This window comes from Haliaeetus albicilla, chromosome 8 (genome assembly GCF_947461875.1).
Source record: "Haliaeetus albicilla chromosome 8, bHalAlb1.1, whole genome shotgun sequence".
In the NCBI taxonomy this organism is placed as follows: domain Eukaryota; kingdom Metazoa; phylum Chordata; class Aves; order Accipitriformes; family Accipitridae; genus Haliaeetus; species Haliaeetus albicilla.
Window position 1 is genome coordinate 33,832,114 of NC_091490.1, and position 19,382 is coordinate 33,851,495.

Below are 19,382 nucleotides of genomic sequence, written 5' to 3' on the forward strand. Positions count from 1 at the left end.
TACGTGGATGAGAAGGTCAGGCTGAAGAGCCAGGGCGTTCGATATTGAGGAATCTAATCAAGGAGCTCCTGCGTAAGCCACTGTGTGAATCAGGGAATAATTCAGGATAACAGACACATCTGAGTAATTTGTGACCTACTGGCAGATGATTCATGCAGACAGGCAACATCCATCAGGGATGTTATTTCTCACAGAGGTCTTCTTGGGAGGCTCATGGGTCTGTGGGTGGCTCCACCTGGGGGATGTTCCTCAAGGGAGAAGCTGGGATTGTGGGGACACCCCAGCATGCTTTGCTGCACGGGGGCAGAGCTCATCCTTAACCCACCAGTGGCCCAAGAGCCATGGTGCAATAGGTGCTTCAGGCAAAGGGGGACCTTCAGGTTGTTCAAGCTGTCCTTGAGAAGAAAGGGATCAAGGAAAGGCGTTGGCGACATTACTGTAGACCCTGTATCCTGTCCCTGCTCTGCCACATGCCTCCTGTGTAACCTTGTTTAGACCTGCTTTATAACCTACTTTCCCACTGAAACATCAGTGCACATCTCTGCTTTCAGGTCCCAACATGGTCTGTGAGATCCATCAACTATATTCTGATGTTCACCAAGAGTCATCATGAAACAGTCAACACCACAAATACAGAAAAAGCCTAGCTTGGAGCTCTAAAACTGGGAGTCAAAGTATAAGACTCAAAATCTAGAGAAAACCAAGCTTCATCATCTCTGTTCATCACAAACCAACTAGTTTTCTAATGGCTAAATACCTACCTCCAGTGATAAATTGCCATGGGATAAAATACCTGTCTCGCCTCTCCTGCCCAGATGCACATCGATGCTATGGCACTATAGCTGTATCTGTGGTAGGGTTGTGGTCTGCCATGCTGTATTTGAGATATTACATCAGACAGGAAAAAGTTTGAGCCTGACACCATCAAATTCCTGTTGGATGGTGAATCGGCAGTGCCTTTTGGGAGCTTCCTTTGGGTGCACCATACTTCTTGTCTTCATGGACCAGGTGACTCCAGGCGGTGCCAGGTGCCCCAGAAGTAGGAGGTCACTGTGCCCCTTGGGAGACATGGTCCAGCTGTTCCACCTGGCTTGAAGGCACAAAGGGGAGAGGGAGGCCCCGAGCCATGGGCAGATGGGGTAGGAAGTGAGCGTTATGGGGCGACATGGCTGGGATGCACCTGGACCACCAGCAGAGAGATGAGGGACGAGGAGAGCTTCCTGAGACCCCATCAGGAGACCTGCGCTGGCTCCAAATGCACAGGGAAATCTGCTCCAAAACAGTCATCTGTGGGACTGGTGATTTGCCAGACAGTCTTAAAAGAAATAAAATAATTCCAAGTACAGCTGGAACCAGAATCTATAAAGGATCAACAGGGAGAAAGAGTATCTTCACTGAGTTTGCATGATCAGCGTCAGGCCTGGAGATGCTAGAATAAGGAAGAAAGAAATCTCTTTTTTGCCATGGAAAGTCCAGGAAAGGGAGACAGCATATCTAGTCTCTGCTGGAGTTTGGCTGGGGCGTCGCTAATGCCAGGCTCTTGCAGAAGGTGTGAAAGGACTTGCAGGCATCCAGCTCACCCTATCTTTCTGCAGGGTGCACCAGCACAGCCCCCAAGCCAGGGTGCTGGCACCCACCAAGCACCCAGCTACCCTCCCTGCAATGGGGTGGAGCATCTTGCTTTTCCCCACAGGCCTCCCACCTGGCCTTGGAGATGGGGAGCAGCTCAGAGCAGTACGGATGTCCCCATCCTCACTCCAGCACATGAACGTGGACCCAATTTTTGTGCATCTCTCAATTTTTGTGCATCGTTTGGACCATCATTGGTGCTTTGGAGCCTCCCACATGGGGACTGTGCTCTGCCCCTGCTAGCTCGCATCTACCTGCAAGCCCCAGTGTGGCAGATAGCCATCGAACAGCTTCCACTTAGCTTTAAGAGTGGCTATAAAAAGAGCTTGACAAGATCAAATGCTAATAGAGAGGTTTTCTGAAGGTTGAAACTGATCTGCTCACAGGCATTAGTGACAGGGAGATGCCAGAAGAAACCAAATAACCAGTGCATTGTGGAGTAAATCATTTGATTTTAAATACTCTCCGGGAAAAGATCCTACAAGGGGAAAAAAACCCCTGCTAAGTGCTTGGAAAGCTGGTGCTCTTCTAAAACTCCCCTTTGCTGCAGCATCTATAGAGCATTATCATCCAAAGCTGTGGGTGACAAGTGGGTCGTTGTGGGGAACTTTCTTCCCTGAATTTGTCTGAACCGTGTGAAACTTCAGCACCCATGGCATCCTGTCCCCATGGCATCCATGGATGGTGTGGAAAGCTACCTCCCACTGCTTGTATCCTTTGGTGCCCCCCCCCCCCCCCCTTTTTGTATTCGGAGGGGCAGCAAGCAGTCCCCTTCCCCCTCTAAGGCTGGAGGAGCTTTGGTCACATCCTTGAGTATTGGCCCACCCCACAATGGGCAGAAAGGTCCTACCAGCAGAGCTATAGCTCCCTCTCACCCAGCTGCAGCACGAAGCAGTGCCCATCTCCTGGCATGGGGTAGCTGTGTGTCAGTATTGGCTTCTGGGGGTTAGCTTGGTGCAATTCCACCCAAAACATAACCTCTGGGAAGAGGTTCACAGGTTGGTCCCTGCTCTCTGAAACAGGGAGGAGGATGTCAGTATTGCTCTTCCAGGACAGGGATCGAGAGTTGTAGCAATAGCAGGGCAAGCCAGGAGCACACAAATGGCTCATTAGAGCCCTGCCAGCATCTGTGTCCTCACCCTGGGTGAGGATGAACGTCTGCATGAACAGCATCCCTGTCATTGGAGCCACAGCGCTTTACCCCTCACGAGCATCTAGGCCTAATCTCCAACTCTCCCAATTTCCAGTCCATGCTGGTAGGCAAAGACTCCGTCTCCACTGTTTTTTTCACAGGATAGATGCCGAGCCAAAAATGTCCTCAGTCCAGCTAGCATCGCACCATGGCTGAGCCAGGCAGCCTGTTTCTCAGTGGGTTGGTCTATTGGTGGGAGCACAGGACCACACGACCATGGTTACACAGCTCTTGGACCAGAGCCAACTCCTAACCAGCCATGTCTGAGCACAAGTGTGGGTCCAGCCCCCAAAAAGCCATGTAGATGTTCCCTTAGGAAGAGGTGGTCCAGATCATCCAGCAATCCCCAGGTGTCCTGCATGTGGTCCCCATCCTTGCGCTCCCACTCCTTCTCCCCCTGTTTCTCCTCTCTGCCATTCTCTCTCCACTAATGCATCCAGCACATAAAAGTGAGGTTTCTGAAAAGATCTCTGAACCCAAAGAGATAGCAGGGGGATGGAGAGAGAGGGAAAGAGAAAGAGGCTTTTTGAATATTGAATTAAGGCTGTCTCCAGTATTATTGAATTCCCATATGAAGGCAGCCAGTGAGCCCACTGCTTTAGTGTCCTATGAATATTTCATTGCTTGACTTAAGCTTGGTGAAAATAGTTTCACTAGACAAAAGCACCTCTTTGGCTTGTGGACTTCTCCCCAAGCATATGGTGATTGTCCCCGTGCTCACACCAGCTATGAAGTCACTACAGCAAACTATATTTGTCAAACCTGGGTGATCTTTTGGCACGATCTAGCCAGGAATTTCCAGAAGACAACTGGTCATGACTCAAAACATGTTGCTGGCTCGTTGGGCCGAATTGCATGAGTGCTGCAGCAGTGTTGGCAGCAGTGATGCTCATTACCTGCTCTGTCCAACCAGGGCAACAGTGGAGAAGGCGCGTGGTCAGGGAGGTCGTCTTGCCTCACTTCAACCTACCAAGCTGGCCCCAGAACGGGGGATACAAACCATGCATCCTGGTACCCAGCTGTGGGCACTGGCCTTGAGGGTCTGGGTCTGCTTGGTTCCCCAAATTTTTAACGCTTTCCTGGAGCTTCTCTGGATAATCCAAACCATGAATTGCTCAGGCTGAAAATCTTTCAAAAACAAGCTCTTTCACAGAGATTTGGTGACTCCTGCTTTCAGACAAGCTGTAAACCCCATTCATTAATGTTACAGAGAATCCTGATGCAAGAGCATTGCTTGTCCACTCTGCACTGATGAAAATGGTCTTAAATACCATGAAAATACCTGCTTTTCCCTCTCCAGGACTGTGTTTGCTGGAAGTGCCAGTGCCCTACTCCTATCACCCCCTGCTTTTCCTCCATGACCCAGGAGCTTCCTCTGATATTACCCAGCCATCGAAGGTCCTGCTCAGAGATGGTAGCAGCAAGAACCTTTTTCTTGTTTATTAGATGAGCCCAAAGGTCTTCTAACCACAGCACTTAACACCTCTCCTTGCTCTGCCAGATGCCATCGCACAGATCTGGAGTGTTCGAGTCTGGAGGGGGTTGGCTAATTCCATTGCTTTCTTCTCCTCTTTTTTTGTCTTTTTTTTTTTCCAGTCTGGAAATATTCTTCAAAGGCAAAGAGGGCAAATTAATGAGAATTAATTATTTTATTGTAGACAGGGTAGATAACACTGCTTGTTACTGAGGTTACCCAATACTTCCCATTACAGGGCTATGTTTCCCACTGCTTAGAACAATGCCAAAATGCAGACAATGAGGCAGAAATTGTCTCCCATGGATTTGTCTCAACCTGAACTTCTCTGGAAAATTTCAGCCAAACTGGGTCAGCTTTTTCCAAGAAAAAAGCCAGCAGAAAGCCATTTAGTTTGCCTGGGGCCAAACACCCTTCCCGAACCTCTGGAAAGCTGTCACACCCTGTGCTTCATGTGGGGAGGTGAAATTTGGCAAGGGAGGTCCCTCTTGATGGCACCATACTCTTGACCTTTTTCAGCTGCAAACCCCTCCCAGTTTCCTTAGAGGGGCACAATACCCTTTGCAGCTTATTTAAACCTGTAGACTTGTTTTTCTTAGCTAAAGTTTCAGCAGCGGTCACTTGGCCTGCTGACCAAGAGGTGCAGGCAGCGCCGTGGTGGTGGTGCAGATGGTGGGCAGCTTCTAGTGCCATCCTCCCTGAGCCGTGTGTCCTGCGGGGTGGAGACCCTCCATGCCTCCTGCACAACTGAGCCTCAGGACTCTCCCATCCATGGTTGTGGGATTGAACAGTCCCTGTAGAGCTCAGGACAGGGACAGACAGTGGGACAGGGAGCAGGGACCCCATTTCTCCTTGCTGGGCACCTGCCTGCTGCAGACAAGGGGCTTGCAGGCACCTTCAGCCTGTCACAACCGCTTGTCCCTGATGAAAGATGAGAAGAGAGATGGCAACACATTTTCTGAGCAAATTTCTCATGGTCATAAACCATAGAATCATAGAATGGTTTGGGTTGGAAGGGACCTTAATGATCATCTAATTCCAACCCCCCTGACATGGGCAGGGACATCTCCACTACATCAGGTTGCTCAAAGCCTCATCCAACCTGGCCTTGAACTCTTCCAGGGGCATTCACATGGTGCTTCACTTACTCCTTTTCTACAAGGTGGGGAACGTCTCTCCCCCGGGAGGCAGGAAGGCTGCAGCCTGCTATCAGCTGCAACACCCCCTGAGGTCTGACTGCAGAAGGTGCTGCCCCTCTGCGACATCCCAGGCAGGGACAGCCAGAGACCCTGGGTGCAGCTGCCACTGTTGCATGCTCATGCAGCACAGGAGCAGCATGGTCTTTTCATCATGAATGAGAAGATGCTGCCCCAGGACTGCACCGCCTGTCCTCTTTTGCAGTATAATCAGGAGAAACAAGAAGTTCTCTGGGTTAAACGGGCTCTTTGCACGCTGTTGGCACAGGGTCTGCGTGTTGCACAGCGAGCCCAGCGGCAGATCCGGTCCCAATTACAACCGCAGATCCCTTCACTGCCTGCCTCAGGTCTGCCCGTCCTAGGCTTTAATTTTCTAGGAGGGTGACGGCGGGTGGCTCCGGTTGACGTCAATGCAATTGCGTTAGCGCTACTGAAAACCAGGCCCATGTCGTCTGCCCTGGCAGAGCCCGCTCAAAGCGGGGCGGCTTGCGGAGTCATTTGGCATACATTAGGTTGGGTAAGATGGATTGCTAGGCTCCTAACTAGGACAGATAGATAAGGATAATGGATGGACGGTCAAAGAGCAACTGTGCTTTAGGCAGATGAATAAATCACTTTGATTGTTCATATATAAACAGGAGATGCCAGCGGGACTCGGCTTTCAAAGTGGGGTGCATCCAATTTCAGCCCTACGATTGTGTTTAAGGATCTAAAAGCTGTTTGAAACGGGCCTCGTTAATTGAGGAAACCCCACTCATAGTGCTCCTGCGACAGAGCCAGGGTCGCTCAGCACTCATGGCTTGGCTGAGAGCCCCAGTCCCTCTGGTCCCTTGGGAACCTCCATCCTGAGATGCCACACCTCTGTGCCACCTTTCCTGGAGAAGAAGAGGTGCCCAGGAGAGGGAGAGGGGCAGCATCCTCCTGCTGAGGAAGGCTGGCTGCAAGACCTGCCTTCCAGCTGCCTACCTGTCTGCACTGACAACAGACCACCAGTTATCCTGGGTGGCATCTTGGGGAGCAGGAAGGGTCTTCAGGAGGCTTTGCAGTGCATGCAGTGTCCTTAATTGCAAAGGCTGCTCAGCTCTGGTATCTCCAGCATCTGGAGATGGGGTGGTGGGGTGATACAGGACCACCACTGGGGACACATCTTCAGCCTGACCTCCTCACACTGCAGAGTGCTGCAGTTACTCATGGCAGCCTGTGTGCTCAGCTGGATGGCACCCACCAGGCTTTCAGCCTGTGACATGGGGACATCTTTCTCACCCAGAGTGGTGGAAAGTGTGTGCTTGGTTTCAGCGTTTTTGACACAGGAGTTGTGGCTGTTCCCATGGGTGTCTGATCCTGTCAGGATCCATGCTGAGGGCACGTGGAAATGCCACAGCAGCTGCGGGTCAGAGAGGAGAACAAGACCTCCAGCCTGTGCAGGGATGGGGCAAGATTTCAGGGCCCACCCAGGGCAAGGGGCATCCCATGACCTGCTTTAACAGGAGCACCCAGTGTGTTGTCACTGCAAGGGCTGGGCCCACCCAAAACAGCTGGCCAGGGTGTCCCCGCAGATGTCCTCTCTTGTCCCATGCTGTGCTGGGGCAAGTTCTTGGTGCCCATGAATACCCCATACATCCGTGGCCTCCCCACGTACGCTCAGGTGAGTACAGTTTCATCAGAAACTCCCTCTGAGCCTCCACCCCCAAATAACTGCACTGGTGGGTCTGGTTCATGGTGCTACGCTAAACCACAAGAGCCAGCGATTAGGCTCTATCTCATTTAGGCTTTGCTCACACCACCAGCTGCCAGCTTGTCCTCAGCAGCCCAGCTCCAGAGATGCTTCTCGCCTTCCTCCAAGGGCTGAAGCAAGACCTCAGAGACTTCAGGAGCCAACCAACGGTGTCTATCTCTTGATCCATCCCTCACACCAGCCCTTTAATTTTCCCCCAGCAATGGAGTGAGCCAGGACAATGCTTCAGCCATCCCCTCCCAGAGCAGCCAGGGTCCTGGATGCAATGCTGCTCCCTTACCAAAAGCCTGTCCAACCCCCTCCCACCGGCTACCCCCCCCCTCCTCTGTCTGCTCATTGCCTTAATAACCCTCTGATCAATCTCAGAAGGAACCAGCAACGCGGGAAAGGCAGATGCGGAACAGAGCATGAATATTAATTAGCAACGAATTCCAAACAGAGGACTTTAATTATATTAAGAGTGCAGGCTCAGAGGCAGTGACTTACTTCCTGCTGTAAATCTGTTGACAGGTCATTTGCTACAGAGGTGTCGGTGCTCCTTAATGAATGAATATATACATTTCAAGTTCTGGTGTATGGGGGGGAAATAGGGTCTTGCTTCCAAAAATGCAAAAGCAAGCCACCGCGCCAGCGAAAGCCCTTTGCTCGTGGGGAGGATTCGGGGAAATAATTATTAGTATAATTACCTGGTAATAAATACACCCATTCTGGGAGCCAGGAGCTCTGCTCGTGGGGCTGGAAACCTCCCATGCATGAACCAGACCTGCCACTTTGTTATATGTGGTCTGGTCACTGGGGGGAGACCAAGAACCGCAGCACCTTCACCGGGGATTGGGTGGGTGCCGGGGTCCCAGCTGCGCTGGCACGCTTGGGTGCACAGCATGTGCCTGGACCACTGCCCGCCTCGGACGTAGGCACCCAAGGATTCTCCTCGCTGCGGCATTTCACCAGCTCCCCCGGGGCTCACCGTGGCCTCGTGGTGGCGTGGGGACACATCTCAGCCTCCAGGTTGCTGGTGGTGCTTTGGTGGCCTGGCAGGAGAAATCAGTGCTGCCGGGGCAGAAGGTTAGCTGAAAAACCCATCTAGCAAGGACCCCATCTCCGCCCATGGGCAGCAGCAGGTAGAAAAGCACATTTTCCCCAGGATGGTTTAACCGCCTTCCCCAGGAACAAGGCAGCTGATGCAGGGGGAACCTCTGTACCGGCGAAGAGGGTCTTTTTGTTTTAATCCCTCAAACTGGTGTAGGATGGTGATGCTGCCAAATGGCCCCTTATGGGGACAACCCTAGCTATACTAAGGGATTTTGCTGGATGTGTTTGGCCTGAGGTTTTCTGCACTGCTAACCAGCTTGAACTAAGAGGGTCACATGAGTGCCAGCATGCCATTATCCCAGCAAGATGAAGCTTTAGCTTTATCCTCCTTCATCCCAGCTGCCTTTAGTCTGCGGAGCAGCACGTTCCTCCACAGTCCCTGCAGTGATGCTGGAGAGCCGTGCTCCGGCGAGGGGCAGCACCCAGCCACGGACCCCTCTGGTGAGTCTGCTGGGCAACGGGTGATGCTCAAGGGACTGCTGCATCCTTGGAGCTCCTCCAGCTTGGCCCAGTGCCCCCAGCCCTATGGTGGGGAGCAGTGTGGGACATGGTGTGTTTTCAGGCTCTCCAGGGCCCAGGTGAAGGCAAGGAGGGAAAGGACCACTCTGGGCGATGCTGGTGGAGCTGTGGCATTGGGCGCAATGGTGTGGGCTGCAGGAAGGAGATAATGCAGGGGTCTCCGCTGGGTGGGCACACTGAGCTGCAAGGGACTCTTGAGCAGCAGGTTCAGGAGCTGGAGGCTTGCACAGCAAGGGCATGCCAGCAAACACCCTCTGATCTCCATGCTTAACTGAAACGACCTTGCCTGGTGGGTCAGTACCCATCCAAAATTGATCTTACTGATTTTGCTGGCTCATCCCGGATCGGGACTCCCACTCTTCTCCTGTGCGTCTTGCCAGCACAGCGAGGCTGGCAGAAGCTGGAAGTGCTGCTGGCCAGCTCTGACGGCAGTTCAGGAGTGAGCTCAGAGACGGCTCTGAGTAACTCCCGGCACACCAGGGATCACTCATGCATCTACAGCTCCAAAAGAAGCCACAGAAACGGCTGAGGGGAAAACCTGACCTAGGGATAAAGCTTAGAAGAGCTAATTAGGTCTGGCTGAGCTGAAATAAAGACTATAAGAGCAGGCTACAAAGATGCGATGGATTTTAGCACCCAGGAAGGCACTGATTTGGAAGGGGTGGTCCTTGCTACCAAGGACCTTGTCCTGACCAAGGCTTTCATGCCCATGCCGTGCCCTCCTCTGCTTAACAGCCATGGTGAGCGTGAGTGGTCTGGATTGAGATGGTCTTGAGGTGGCACCAGGGTTGGGATCAGGTGGAAAATGCCACAAACACCTCAGGAGCAAAGGTGCCAAACATCCTCAGAAGATGTCTCTGTGCTTTGAGGTAGGCCAGAGAAGTGGGCCATGACCTCAGCACCATTGCTAAAGAGACACTGAAGGCTAAGGGCTCAGGAGCATGAAGCCAAAGATTCAAGGGCTTATGTGAGCTTCAGCTAACTGGCACAGAAAGCACAATGTGGCAGGATATGTCCCAATGCCAGTCCTCCAGCAAATGGAGGTACCCACTCTGGTTGCAAAGGCTGGGGGAACCAGTGCTCTTGGTGCCTCCAGCTCCCACTACTTGTGTAGACTCACAGGTACCAGGATGCTGCTGACGTGAGTGTTCGTATGCCTGGGGGCGCACACCCGGGGCTGCCGTCACCTCCAACAACGGGGGTGCAAAACCAAACTGGTTACAGAGTCACATGGACAATGTCCAGCAACCAAACTTCTTAGTTTTCAACTGGAAACTTGCTGGGTAATGGGTGGTGCCAGGGTTCATCTCTTGGTCACCTTCCTGGTCCAGTGAAAACCAGGAGGTGTCTTTTCCCCAGCCTGGGATAACCACTTTTTCCTCTTGCTTGAGAAGAGCGTGTGTGTGTGCGTTCTCACCCTTTCTTCCACTTTTTCACCAGGGCTCTGACTTGCCCCGAGGTGGGACATAAATAAAGCCGGTGGTGCAGCTCCACGGCATGGACGTGAGCTGGAGGCTGTGAGCTGCCTCGGCAGCTGGCACGTGGCTTCCTCCCCCCTCGCTCCCCTGCCTGTGGCTCTCCTGGCAAGTCTATTTTTATTTGTCTCTTCTAAAAATGAGTGGGGAGGGCAGAGGTGTTTCCTTGTGATGAACTTGTCCAAACCGCAAATACTGAAAACCCTGCTAGCCAGATTTTAAGAGCTAAGCCTGACTCTTTCACGCTTCTTTTTATTGCTCGCTGCCAAATTATGAAGCGGGTCCTCCCCGCTGGCCCAGGAGCAGGATGGAGGATGTCACACTGACAGTGTGTTTTGGACCAGCAGTCAGGAGGCACCTCTAATTCACAGTGCCGACCAGAGCCAAAAATCCTGCTTTACCTTGAGGACAAAGGCAGCAAAGTTAACAAATACAGCCCCTTTGCCTCCACCCCAGCCAACGTGCTCATTTGCTCCTGCTCCATTTCTTCCTGCAGCAGCTGTTCCCTGGCTTGGGTCAGACAGAGAGATGTTAAAACGGGAGTTTGAGGAGCTGCTGAGCTTTGCATCTGCAAAGCCGCCATGCTGGGGGTGGCATGAGCCCTTTCTCCCTCCCCTCGTCCTTCAGATACCTGTGCCAGATTAAGCGTTCACTCTGTGTCTTATCGACTGGCTCTAGCAAATGGCTTTTCTGCCTGGGTGACACATGGAAAGCGTATATAAATGCAAGAGGCAGAGCGAAGGCTATCTGGAGATGGCAAGGCATGTTTGTACAAGTAATTGCTCTGACACTCCTGCAAGGAAAGTCATGCTCAACTAGGGAAGAGATGCTATCATCTGAGCGGCGTATCCAAGGTGGACTAACAAGCAGATGTTGGCGTGGGCACGGGAACGGTGAAAACACAGCAAGGTTGTGTAATTATTCCACCTGGATTTACCACCGGAGCTGCCATGAGCATGGTACTCTCCTGGAGCTCCTGACAGCAGAGCTTGGCTCTGCTGGCGGGGGGGATTTTGGAAGCCTGAGCTGGTCCTTGCTGTGATTGTACCAATATGCTCCTCCCACAGGTGCCTGAGGAGCTCACGTCCTCCTCCGGGACCCTACCTCTGCTGCTGGCCCCGGAGCTGTGCGGCACCGTGCCTCTCCCTTTCTCTTCTCTTTGGCAGATGCTTCTCACCCAGCTGGGATACGGAGATGCACTTGAACATTCCTGACTTAATGGGGCTGAAACTCCCCAACGACAGTGGCAGAACAGAAGTGAGAGGCTGATTCCCTTTCCCCCCCTGCTTTTTCATGTATGCTTTTCGTCTGTGGCTGCTGGAAGAGCTACATTACGTAAAGACAGATAAGTCCCTGCCTTTTGTGAGCTGTTGGAATAATTTTCAATATCTGAGACACCCCATCTGGCAAAGGTCATGCTCTGTTCTCTAGATGGTCTTAATTTAGCACCTGCAAGTTCTTGGTGAAGTGCAAAACTCCAGGGTGCAGAAAGACCCCTGGAGGCTATTGTGTAGGGAATGTCCTCCCTATGTAGAGATGTGAGTGTGCTGCTGAGCACCTGCATCGTCCTCACCTCCCAACTGGAAGTAAATGGTTGTTACTGGAGGCTTGCAAGAGCTCTTCAGAGCACATCTCTGCTGTGGCCTGGGGCTTCAGTGTGACATCCAAGGCTGTTCCAAAACAGCTGCACCTGATGGTGATACACCAAACCAGCTTCAGAATGCTAGTTGATACTCCAAGGAGTGCCTGGCTAGTTGGCTTCCTCCACGGGCTCCTACGATCCCTGCTGCCATGGGGGTGCCGCTCGCTGTCTGCAGGCTGCGTGGCTCAGAGCAAAGGTGAGGAGGCAGATGTGAGGTGTGAGGATGATGGAGCAGGCATATCCTTGACTGGATGTTCTTCGCTGTTACTTAAAAGTTTGTTCCTTGGCTCCGTTGCCAAAGGAGCTGAGGTTGTGTACGTGGCTCATTGAATTCTTGAGGCGGGTATAGCCGAATTCAGCAGAGGGGCTTGGAGAAGCTTTTGTCACCAAACTTGTGGGACTGAACAGCACGGGGAAACCCTACTAGGTGTCGTGGGGTGGGGAGAGCCCAGCCTTCCTATCAGACCTGAGAATCCAGGTGAGGGAGCCTGAGGGAAGGCTCCCTGGTTGTCTCTTGTCCCTCACAAGATGTGCTCAACTGCAAGGCACAAGCACACAAGAGATGGGGCTCTGGAGGTTTTGCTGCTAGATTTTCGGTGCATGACTGCGGACTCCTGCCGGCGCTGGCACCATCGGTAGCTGCACACCAGGGCTTATCTCCAGACCTACCAGAAGCAGGAAACTCAGCGAGTTCCCAAGCAAACCTCTGGTGCAGGAGGTCGGCGTCTCTGACCTCCAGGGTCCTGCGTGTTTGGACAGGCTCCTAATCTGTTTGGGAAAAGCAGGCAAACTTGGGAGGGAGAGGAGGGAGGGCTGGGGCTGTGCCCTTAGCGGGGTCAGCTGTCACTTGTGGCTTTGATTGCTGAGGCTTGCTGTCTCGGGCTTGCGGGACTTGGCTGCCTGGCCACGAACAAAAACGCCGGATTCTCCTGGAGCCTTTATTCCCATGTTGAGGTTGGTGGTGGTTACCCGAGAAGGAGCGGAGGGAGAGGAAGGCTTTTGTTGATGGCTTTTGACAGGCATGGGGAAAAGCACGTCTTGGCCTCTGCTCCAGCTAAAATGCTGCTCTTCACCTTCCCCCAGCATGGGGTGAGCCTGCACTGGGAACCCCACTCCTGTGTTGGGGTGACCCCACAGCCCCGGCTCAGCATCTCACTTTTATGGGGCTCCCCCCTTCCCCCTGCCACCCTCCAGAGGCTCCTGGCCAGGGGCTCGACGTGGGCCCCCTGCTCCCGCCCAGCGCCGGCAGCCTGCCTGATTCAGTCCCTGCCCCAAATAACCCCGACTGCAGAGACCTGCAGCCCGGAGGATCCAAAGAGCAGGGACATGCCAGGAAGGACAACACGTGGGGAGGGAACGAGGAACAGCCAGCCAAACCTACCCTCTGCCACCACTTTGCCCTTCTCCTTCCTCCCATCCAGCATCCTTTCTCTTACTCCTGAGCATCAGCAGATTTGAACTGCAACTGGACCCTGCCTGGGATGAGCATCTCCATCCAGATGCTGCACTCAGGGATCCCTGGAAGATGCAGGGCCGCTGCATTCCTTGGCCAAGGCAGCCTGGCTCTGAGCTGGGACCTCTAACAGATGCCTGCCCTGCTTCCCTGAGAGACAGAAGACAAGCCGAGGGTGCATTGCCACCATTCTGCCATCTTTGAGTCTCCTGCCTTATCCCTGGGGCCAGTCTTTGCTTTACATGCAGTGAAATCATCACACCGGTCAAGCTAATTGCCTCTTTTTTTGGGAAAACAGAGAAAAACTACCCAAACAACAGGGATTTACTCTGTAGCCTGCAGTGGTGCTGGGATAGGAACAGCATCCCGGCGTCTCTGCTCCCCAGACACTGACCCATCCCAGTGAGTTGCCCCCACGGTCCTGCCCTCCCCATCCTCACCAGCCTCCTCTGGGCCCCACATTGGGAGCGGCTGTGAGGGGAACCTGCCGGTGTGTGAATGGAGAGCATGCTGGAGTCAGCGTGGGGTAATGGTTCCTGCGCTCGGCTCCGGTGGTTCCTGCCTTGGGCTTGGGCAGGCAGGTCAGGGGGACCCGGGGGCTTGGCAGAGCGGGGAGCCTTCCTCTGCTTTCGCCCAGCCTCCAAAAGGGGGCTCCTTGGTGGGCTTTCACTCCTCCTTTGCAGCCTCTGCTGCGTACCAGCCCAACAGACAGCTGAGCTATTTGTTTGAGGGTGTCATTTTGTTAAGTGAGTAGCTTAGCCCAGGCCAGAGCCTATATATAGAGGCCTTGCTTGGGTGCATTTTTGGAGGGTTTTATTGCTCCGATGCTGGATTCATCCCGGCCAGGCTGTCCTTGAGGAGGCAGTGCTGCTGAACCTCTTGGATGGCAGCACATGCAGCTGAGGGTCTCGTGGTCTTGCTTCTTTGGAGTACCCAGGCTGATGACCGGGTAGGACAGGGTGTTGTGTGGCAAGATGATGAATAACTGCTGAATAAGGTCACCACCATTCAAAATAAGCCATCCCGTGGGATCCTGTCTTATCAGGCCCTGGTAGACACGGCTATCAGGAGCTCGGTTCATTCCTGAATGAATACGCACTATAAGCAACGCTTGCTGGCGGTGGCCCCAGCACAACACTCTTGCTGGGCCATCTCACCAGTGCCAAGCACCGAGCTTGGCATATCCCCACCACCAGCACATGAACACCGGTGTGTTCGGTGCAGGCAGGAGAGCTGCAGACCTCTTCTCACAACCTCCGTGTGAGCAATGGGTGTTCATGTTGTGCTTGGATGTGGTTCACACCCCAGAGGTCCTTGGGAGCTGCTAGAGCTCCTTTGCATGAGCCATGCCCGCTCTGCCTGGCCTCGTTCGCTCTCTGTGTGTCCTCTCTTCCTCTTCACACACCTCCAGCCCAGCCTCGCCAAGCCCTTACTTCTCTGCGTGCTTACAACTACTTCTTCCTTCCTGGGGCGTTGGCGAAGCACTGTGCTCACCCCTCCTAACCTCCAAGTTTTTCCAGCACTATTTATTTCTATCTCCCTCCGACTAAAGCACCAGCCCCCCCCCCCCACCTCCTCCTGTCACCTTCCCATCTTCAGAAGACAAAAAAACCCAACCCCAACCCCACGCAGCCAGCTCCTGCTGTTTGGTCTTAAATCCCTTCCCTCCTGCCTTGCTGGTTTGAAAGCCTGTACCCTGGAAGGGGCCTCCCAGCTTTCACTGGCAACCCTGCTTCAGACTGACCGCCACAGATAGTGTTTGGGAGTGAAAAAAAAAAAAAAAAGAAAAAAAAAAGAAAAGAAAAGAAAAAAAATCTCTTCTTGCTGAATCTCCTTGCTGAAGTTTTCCTAGTCTCCCGCGCCGCATGATGGTGTGATGGTGTCTCAGGAACCAAGAGGAAACTTTGGGACCTTTTCTCATCCGTATGCTTTGAGCAGCCCTCCCCTGGCAGCGCCAGTGCCATACCCTCTGGCAGGGTGGTGGGTGAGATGCGTCTCCCACCGCTGCCTGCCCCTTTGGTGCATCAATGGAGGTTTTTTTGGCTTTTGGACATGGCTCTTTCCCTCTCGCCCAGATAAGGCGCCTCCAGCCCACCTTTCTGCACGTGTCAAACAGATGGGATGGTTGTTTGGGGAAAGAAACAAACAAAAAAAGAGAGAGAAAGCAGCAAAATCTCTGACTGAGGGGGGACCCCGGGTCTCTCCACACACACTGAGCCCAAAAGCACCTCTCCCCTCACTGGGGGAGGGCTGAGGGTGGGTGTCCCCTCCTTTTGCCCTCCTTTCCTCCACCCTAGGTGATGGAGGTGGAGGATGGAGGCGAGGTGGGCAGGCAGATATCACACCCCAAGCTACAACAGGAGAAAACACGGGCACGTTTCAACTTAGAAAGAAAAAAAAAAATTTAGAAAAAAAAAAAAAAGAAAGGAAAAGAAACCAAGTGCCGAACTGCCAAGCGGAGGAATGAGAGAGGCAGCGAGCGGGGCTATGGGAAAGGCTGCTGGGCCAAGCCAAGAGCAGCCCAGGCTGCGAACGACAAGGACAGGGCAGGTGCTGCCGGTGCTACCCCCAAGTCCTGGGGGCGGGGAGGGGATGCGGAGGGGACCCAACGCCCTCCGGGCGTTGGGTCCCCTCCGCATCCCCTCCCCGCCAGCATCCTGGGCAGCGCCCGGGAGGGCGGAGGGAAGGGAGGGCGATGCTCCGCTCGGGGTTTATTAGATTGGACATAATCATCTTTAAATAAGGCAGCCCCCCCCTCCACACCCCTCCTTGGCGGGGGGGGGGGGAAGAGCGGAGCGCCTCGGGGCTTTCTAGATAAGGGCGTCTAACGCAGCCCCAGCTCCCGCAGGCAGAGCCGGGCAGCGCCGAGAGCCGCGGCGGGGCCGCCGTGCCCCGGGAACCCCGGCTGCAGGCAGAAGGGGGGGTCCCCGCCGCCGTGCTCTCGCCCTCCTTCTCCTCCTCCTCTTCCTCCTCCTCCTCCTCCTCCCGCAGGAGCAGAGGGGAGGAGAGCGGTGCCGGGGAAAAGTTGGGGGCAGCGGCTGCGGCGGGGGCCGGGGGAGGATGCCCCGGTGCTGCCGCCCGCCGCCCCCCTGAGCGTCCCCCTCCCCCGGGGCCGCCCCCCCCCAGCCCCCAGCCCCCCCCCACTCCGTCCCCAAGGAGGATGCTGCGCGGCGGGGCCCCCCTGGCCGCGCTGCTGCTGGCGGCCCTCGGCCTGGCCCGCGGGGACCCCCGGTCCCCCAACGCCCCGCCGGTCTCCGGCTGCGGGATGGAGGCGCCGAGCCGCCGCGCCGCCCCCCCGCATCACCCCTACGGGCTGTACCCGCAGGGTCCCGGCGCGCAGGGGGTGCTCGGCGCTGCAGCCCCGCCGGGCTCCGGGCGGCAGCGGGGCCGGAGACCGCGGGAAGCCGGGGGAGGCGGAGAGGAGCCGGGGGGAGAGGCGGACGGCCGGGTCCGGAGGGAAAAGCTACGGGGCCGGGAGCCGCAGGTGCCGAGCCCCCCCCGGGAGCGGCCGCTGCCCGCCCTGTACTTCTCCGGCGGCCGGGAGCAGCTGGCGGCGCGGCCGGAGGCGCTGCCCGACATCCCGCGGGAGGAGTTCACCCTGGAGGTGTGGGTGAAGGCGGAGGGCGGACAGAGCAACCCGGCCATCATTGCAGGTAAACCCCGTCCCGCCGGCGGGCAGGCAGGGAGGCATGGGTCCCGGCCCCCCCCCTCCTCCGCCCCAGACCTCCGGGGGGGGGTCGCCCGCCGCCTTCTCCGCTGTGGCAGGTGACACCCCGCGCCCCCACCCGTGTCCTCCGCACCCCGGGCGCGAAATATTCCTCCTTCCCTTGAGACCAAACCCTAAAACATCCCCTCCCCTCTCTTGCCCCCCCCCCCCCCGCCCCGTCCCTCCAGCCCGGCCCCCCTGGCTCCTATCTAGCTTCTCCCTCTCCTCCCGCCGGGAGCTGGAAGGTCCCTTTGGGCGACACGCTCCGCCCGACACCCCTCCCTTACCCCCCCATTCCTCCTTCCCCGAGGCCTCGGGCACGCCGGGGGCTCTCCGGGGCTCCCCACCGGGCTAAACGGCCGCGGCTCCCCGCGCCCCCCTCCCGCCCTGGCCGGGCTCCCGGCGGGTCCCGGGGGCGGGCGGCCGCACGGTGGCAGCCGCGCCGCACGCACGGCCCCGGTCCCGGCCCCGGCGTGTCCCCCCCCCCCGGCCCCGTCCTCCGTTCCCCCCCGCCCCGCCGGTGTCCCGGCCCCGAGGGCTCTGCAAAGCGGCTCCCCGGGGCAGAGGGCCGCCCCAGGTGCTTTTTCCACCGGGAATTCATTCCGCCCCCCAAGTCAAGAAACAGGCAGGTGATGGAGAGCCTGGGGAGACGGAGGGGACCGGCGCACGGGCACGGAGCGGGGCAGGTGGCACCTGCAGGACGGGCGTTTGTGGCAGGGTACAAGCACGGCAGGGCAGAGCAGGGATGCCGGGCAGGGCTGGGAACGGGTGGCAGCACCAAGATGTATCGCTCCCGTGGGATGTCTGGGGTCCCTCTCGGGACGGTGCGGGGGCTGCTGTGTTTCTGTGCCACCTTGGCCGAGCTGGTTGGTTGGGGAAACCCTCTCTCTATCCTAACTGTCCCTCCGCTTGTGATCCCTCCACTTGTGATCCCTCCACTGAACCTCCCTCCGCTTCGCTCACCACCTGGGCCCTTTCATTAATTTATCTCCCTGGCTCGTTGGGGCAATAGCCACATCTTTGCTGTGGAAGAGGTAGGAGGGACAGGCTAGAGGCTGGGTGGCAGAGGGGAAAAGCAGCCTTGTACAAGGAAACTACCTCGCGTTCACCTCCCTGTCCGCCTTCTTACTGGGGACCTTGCTGCATCCCCGCTGGCAGGCAGCAGCTTGGGATGCATGGAGCACACTTCCCAGCCATCACATCGGCAGCACAGCTGTTTGCATCTGGAGGTCTGGCCTGCAGGTGTTGGGTTTTGCTTTTCCCAGCTAGCCAGCGGGGTTTTGGGTTTTTTTTTTTTCTTTCTTTTTTAATTTTCTTGTGGAGGGTGGGATGGTTGTTAGTGCTGAAAGCACCGCCCGTGAGCGCTGACACTCACTTGGGTAATATCCCCCAGCCTCTGTGCTCCAGGGTTTGAGTCAGCCCCAGGCACCTCCGGCTGCCTGAGTCACCGTCTGCTTCCCAGCATCTCCCTGCAGCTGCACCAGGGCCCGGGTATGGGTGGTGAAGGGGGACAGGCCAGCACTGCTGGCGTTTCGTGGGAGCAGGTGATGCAGGCAGCTGCCAGCCCTTTGGCAGGTGCCGAGTCTGCCTCTGATCTGCTGCTTCTGCTCTGTCGGTAGAGAGGGGACTGAGCTGTGAGGTGGTCCAAAGTTGGGGAGGAGCTGGAGATGCCTCAGGTGTCCGTGTGCGAGAGGGAAGGCAGGAGGAAAGTGGGGCAGAGCTGAGCATCTCCCAGCATCATTGCCTGGGAAATAAGGCCAGGATGAGAAGTTCTGTCCAGGCAAAGCAAGCTGTCCTGTTGGCTGGTGTGACTGCTGCCTGGATTGAAGGCTCAGGACTTGGGGCTTTGTTCCTGTAGATGTCACATTTTGCCTTAGGGCCACCCTGGATGGGGCTGTTCATCCCTCTTAGCCCCTCTTGCATGGGGGGATTTCTGCTGGGGTATAACCCCAGCGCCCTGCCATGGCCACTGCCAGGGAAGGATCGTGGTCCCTCTTCCACATCCTTCTCATTTTGGGCAGCAGATGAGAGTCCTTTCACGTGATGCCATTTCTTTTTCCACCTTTTTTGTCTCCCTTCCACCCCCACCTGCTCTGCTTCTGGGATTTCCCTTTGTGCCAGGCTGAGGTTTCTTTTTACTCAGATCAGGGATGGTTTTGTTGGGTCAGAAGATCCCTCACCAGAGGCAGTCCCAAACTTCTGCTGTGTCTAAGCCCAGTTGTCCTCCTTGGATCCCCGAGCTGCTCACTGCTGCATGCCCCAAGAGGTG

General features: G+C 55.8%; 1 protein-coding gene across 2 annotated transcripts in view; it reads left to right on the forward strand.

Moving 5' to 3' along the window:
• The first annotated feature begins 16,204 nt into the window (after positions 1 to 16,204).
• PAPPA2 (pappalysin 2) overlaps positions 16,205 to 19,382 on the forward strand; it is a 94,851-nt gene continuing 91,673 nt past the window's right edge. For both annotated transcript variants that reach the window (XM_069789652.1, XM_069789653.1), the window contains exon 1: positions 16,205 to 17,060. In XM_069789652.1, the coding sequence (XP_069645753.1) occupies positions 16,568 to 17,060 (493 nt within the window). In that variant the 5' untranslated portion in view covers positions 16,205 to 16,567. The remainder of the gene's footprint in view (positions 17,061 to 19,382) is intronic.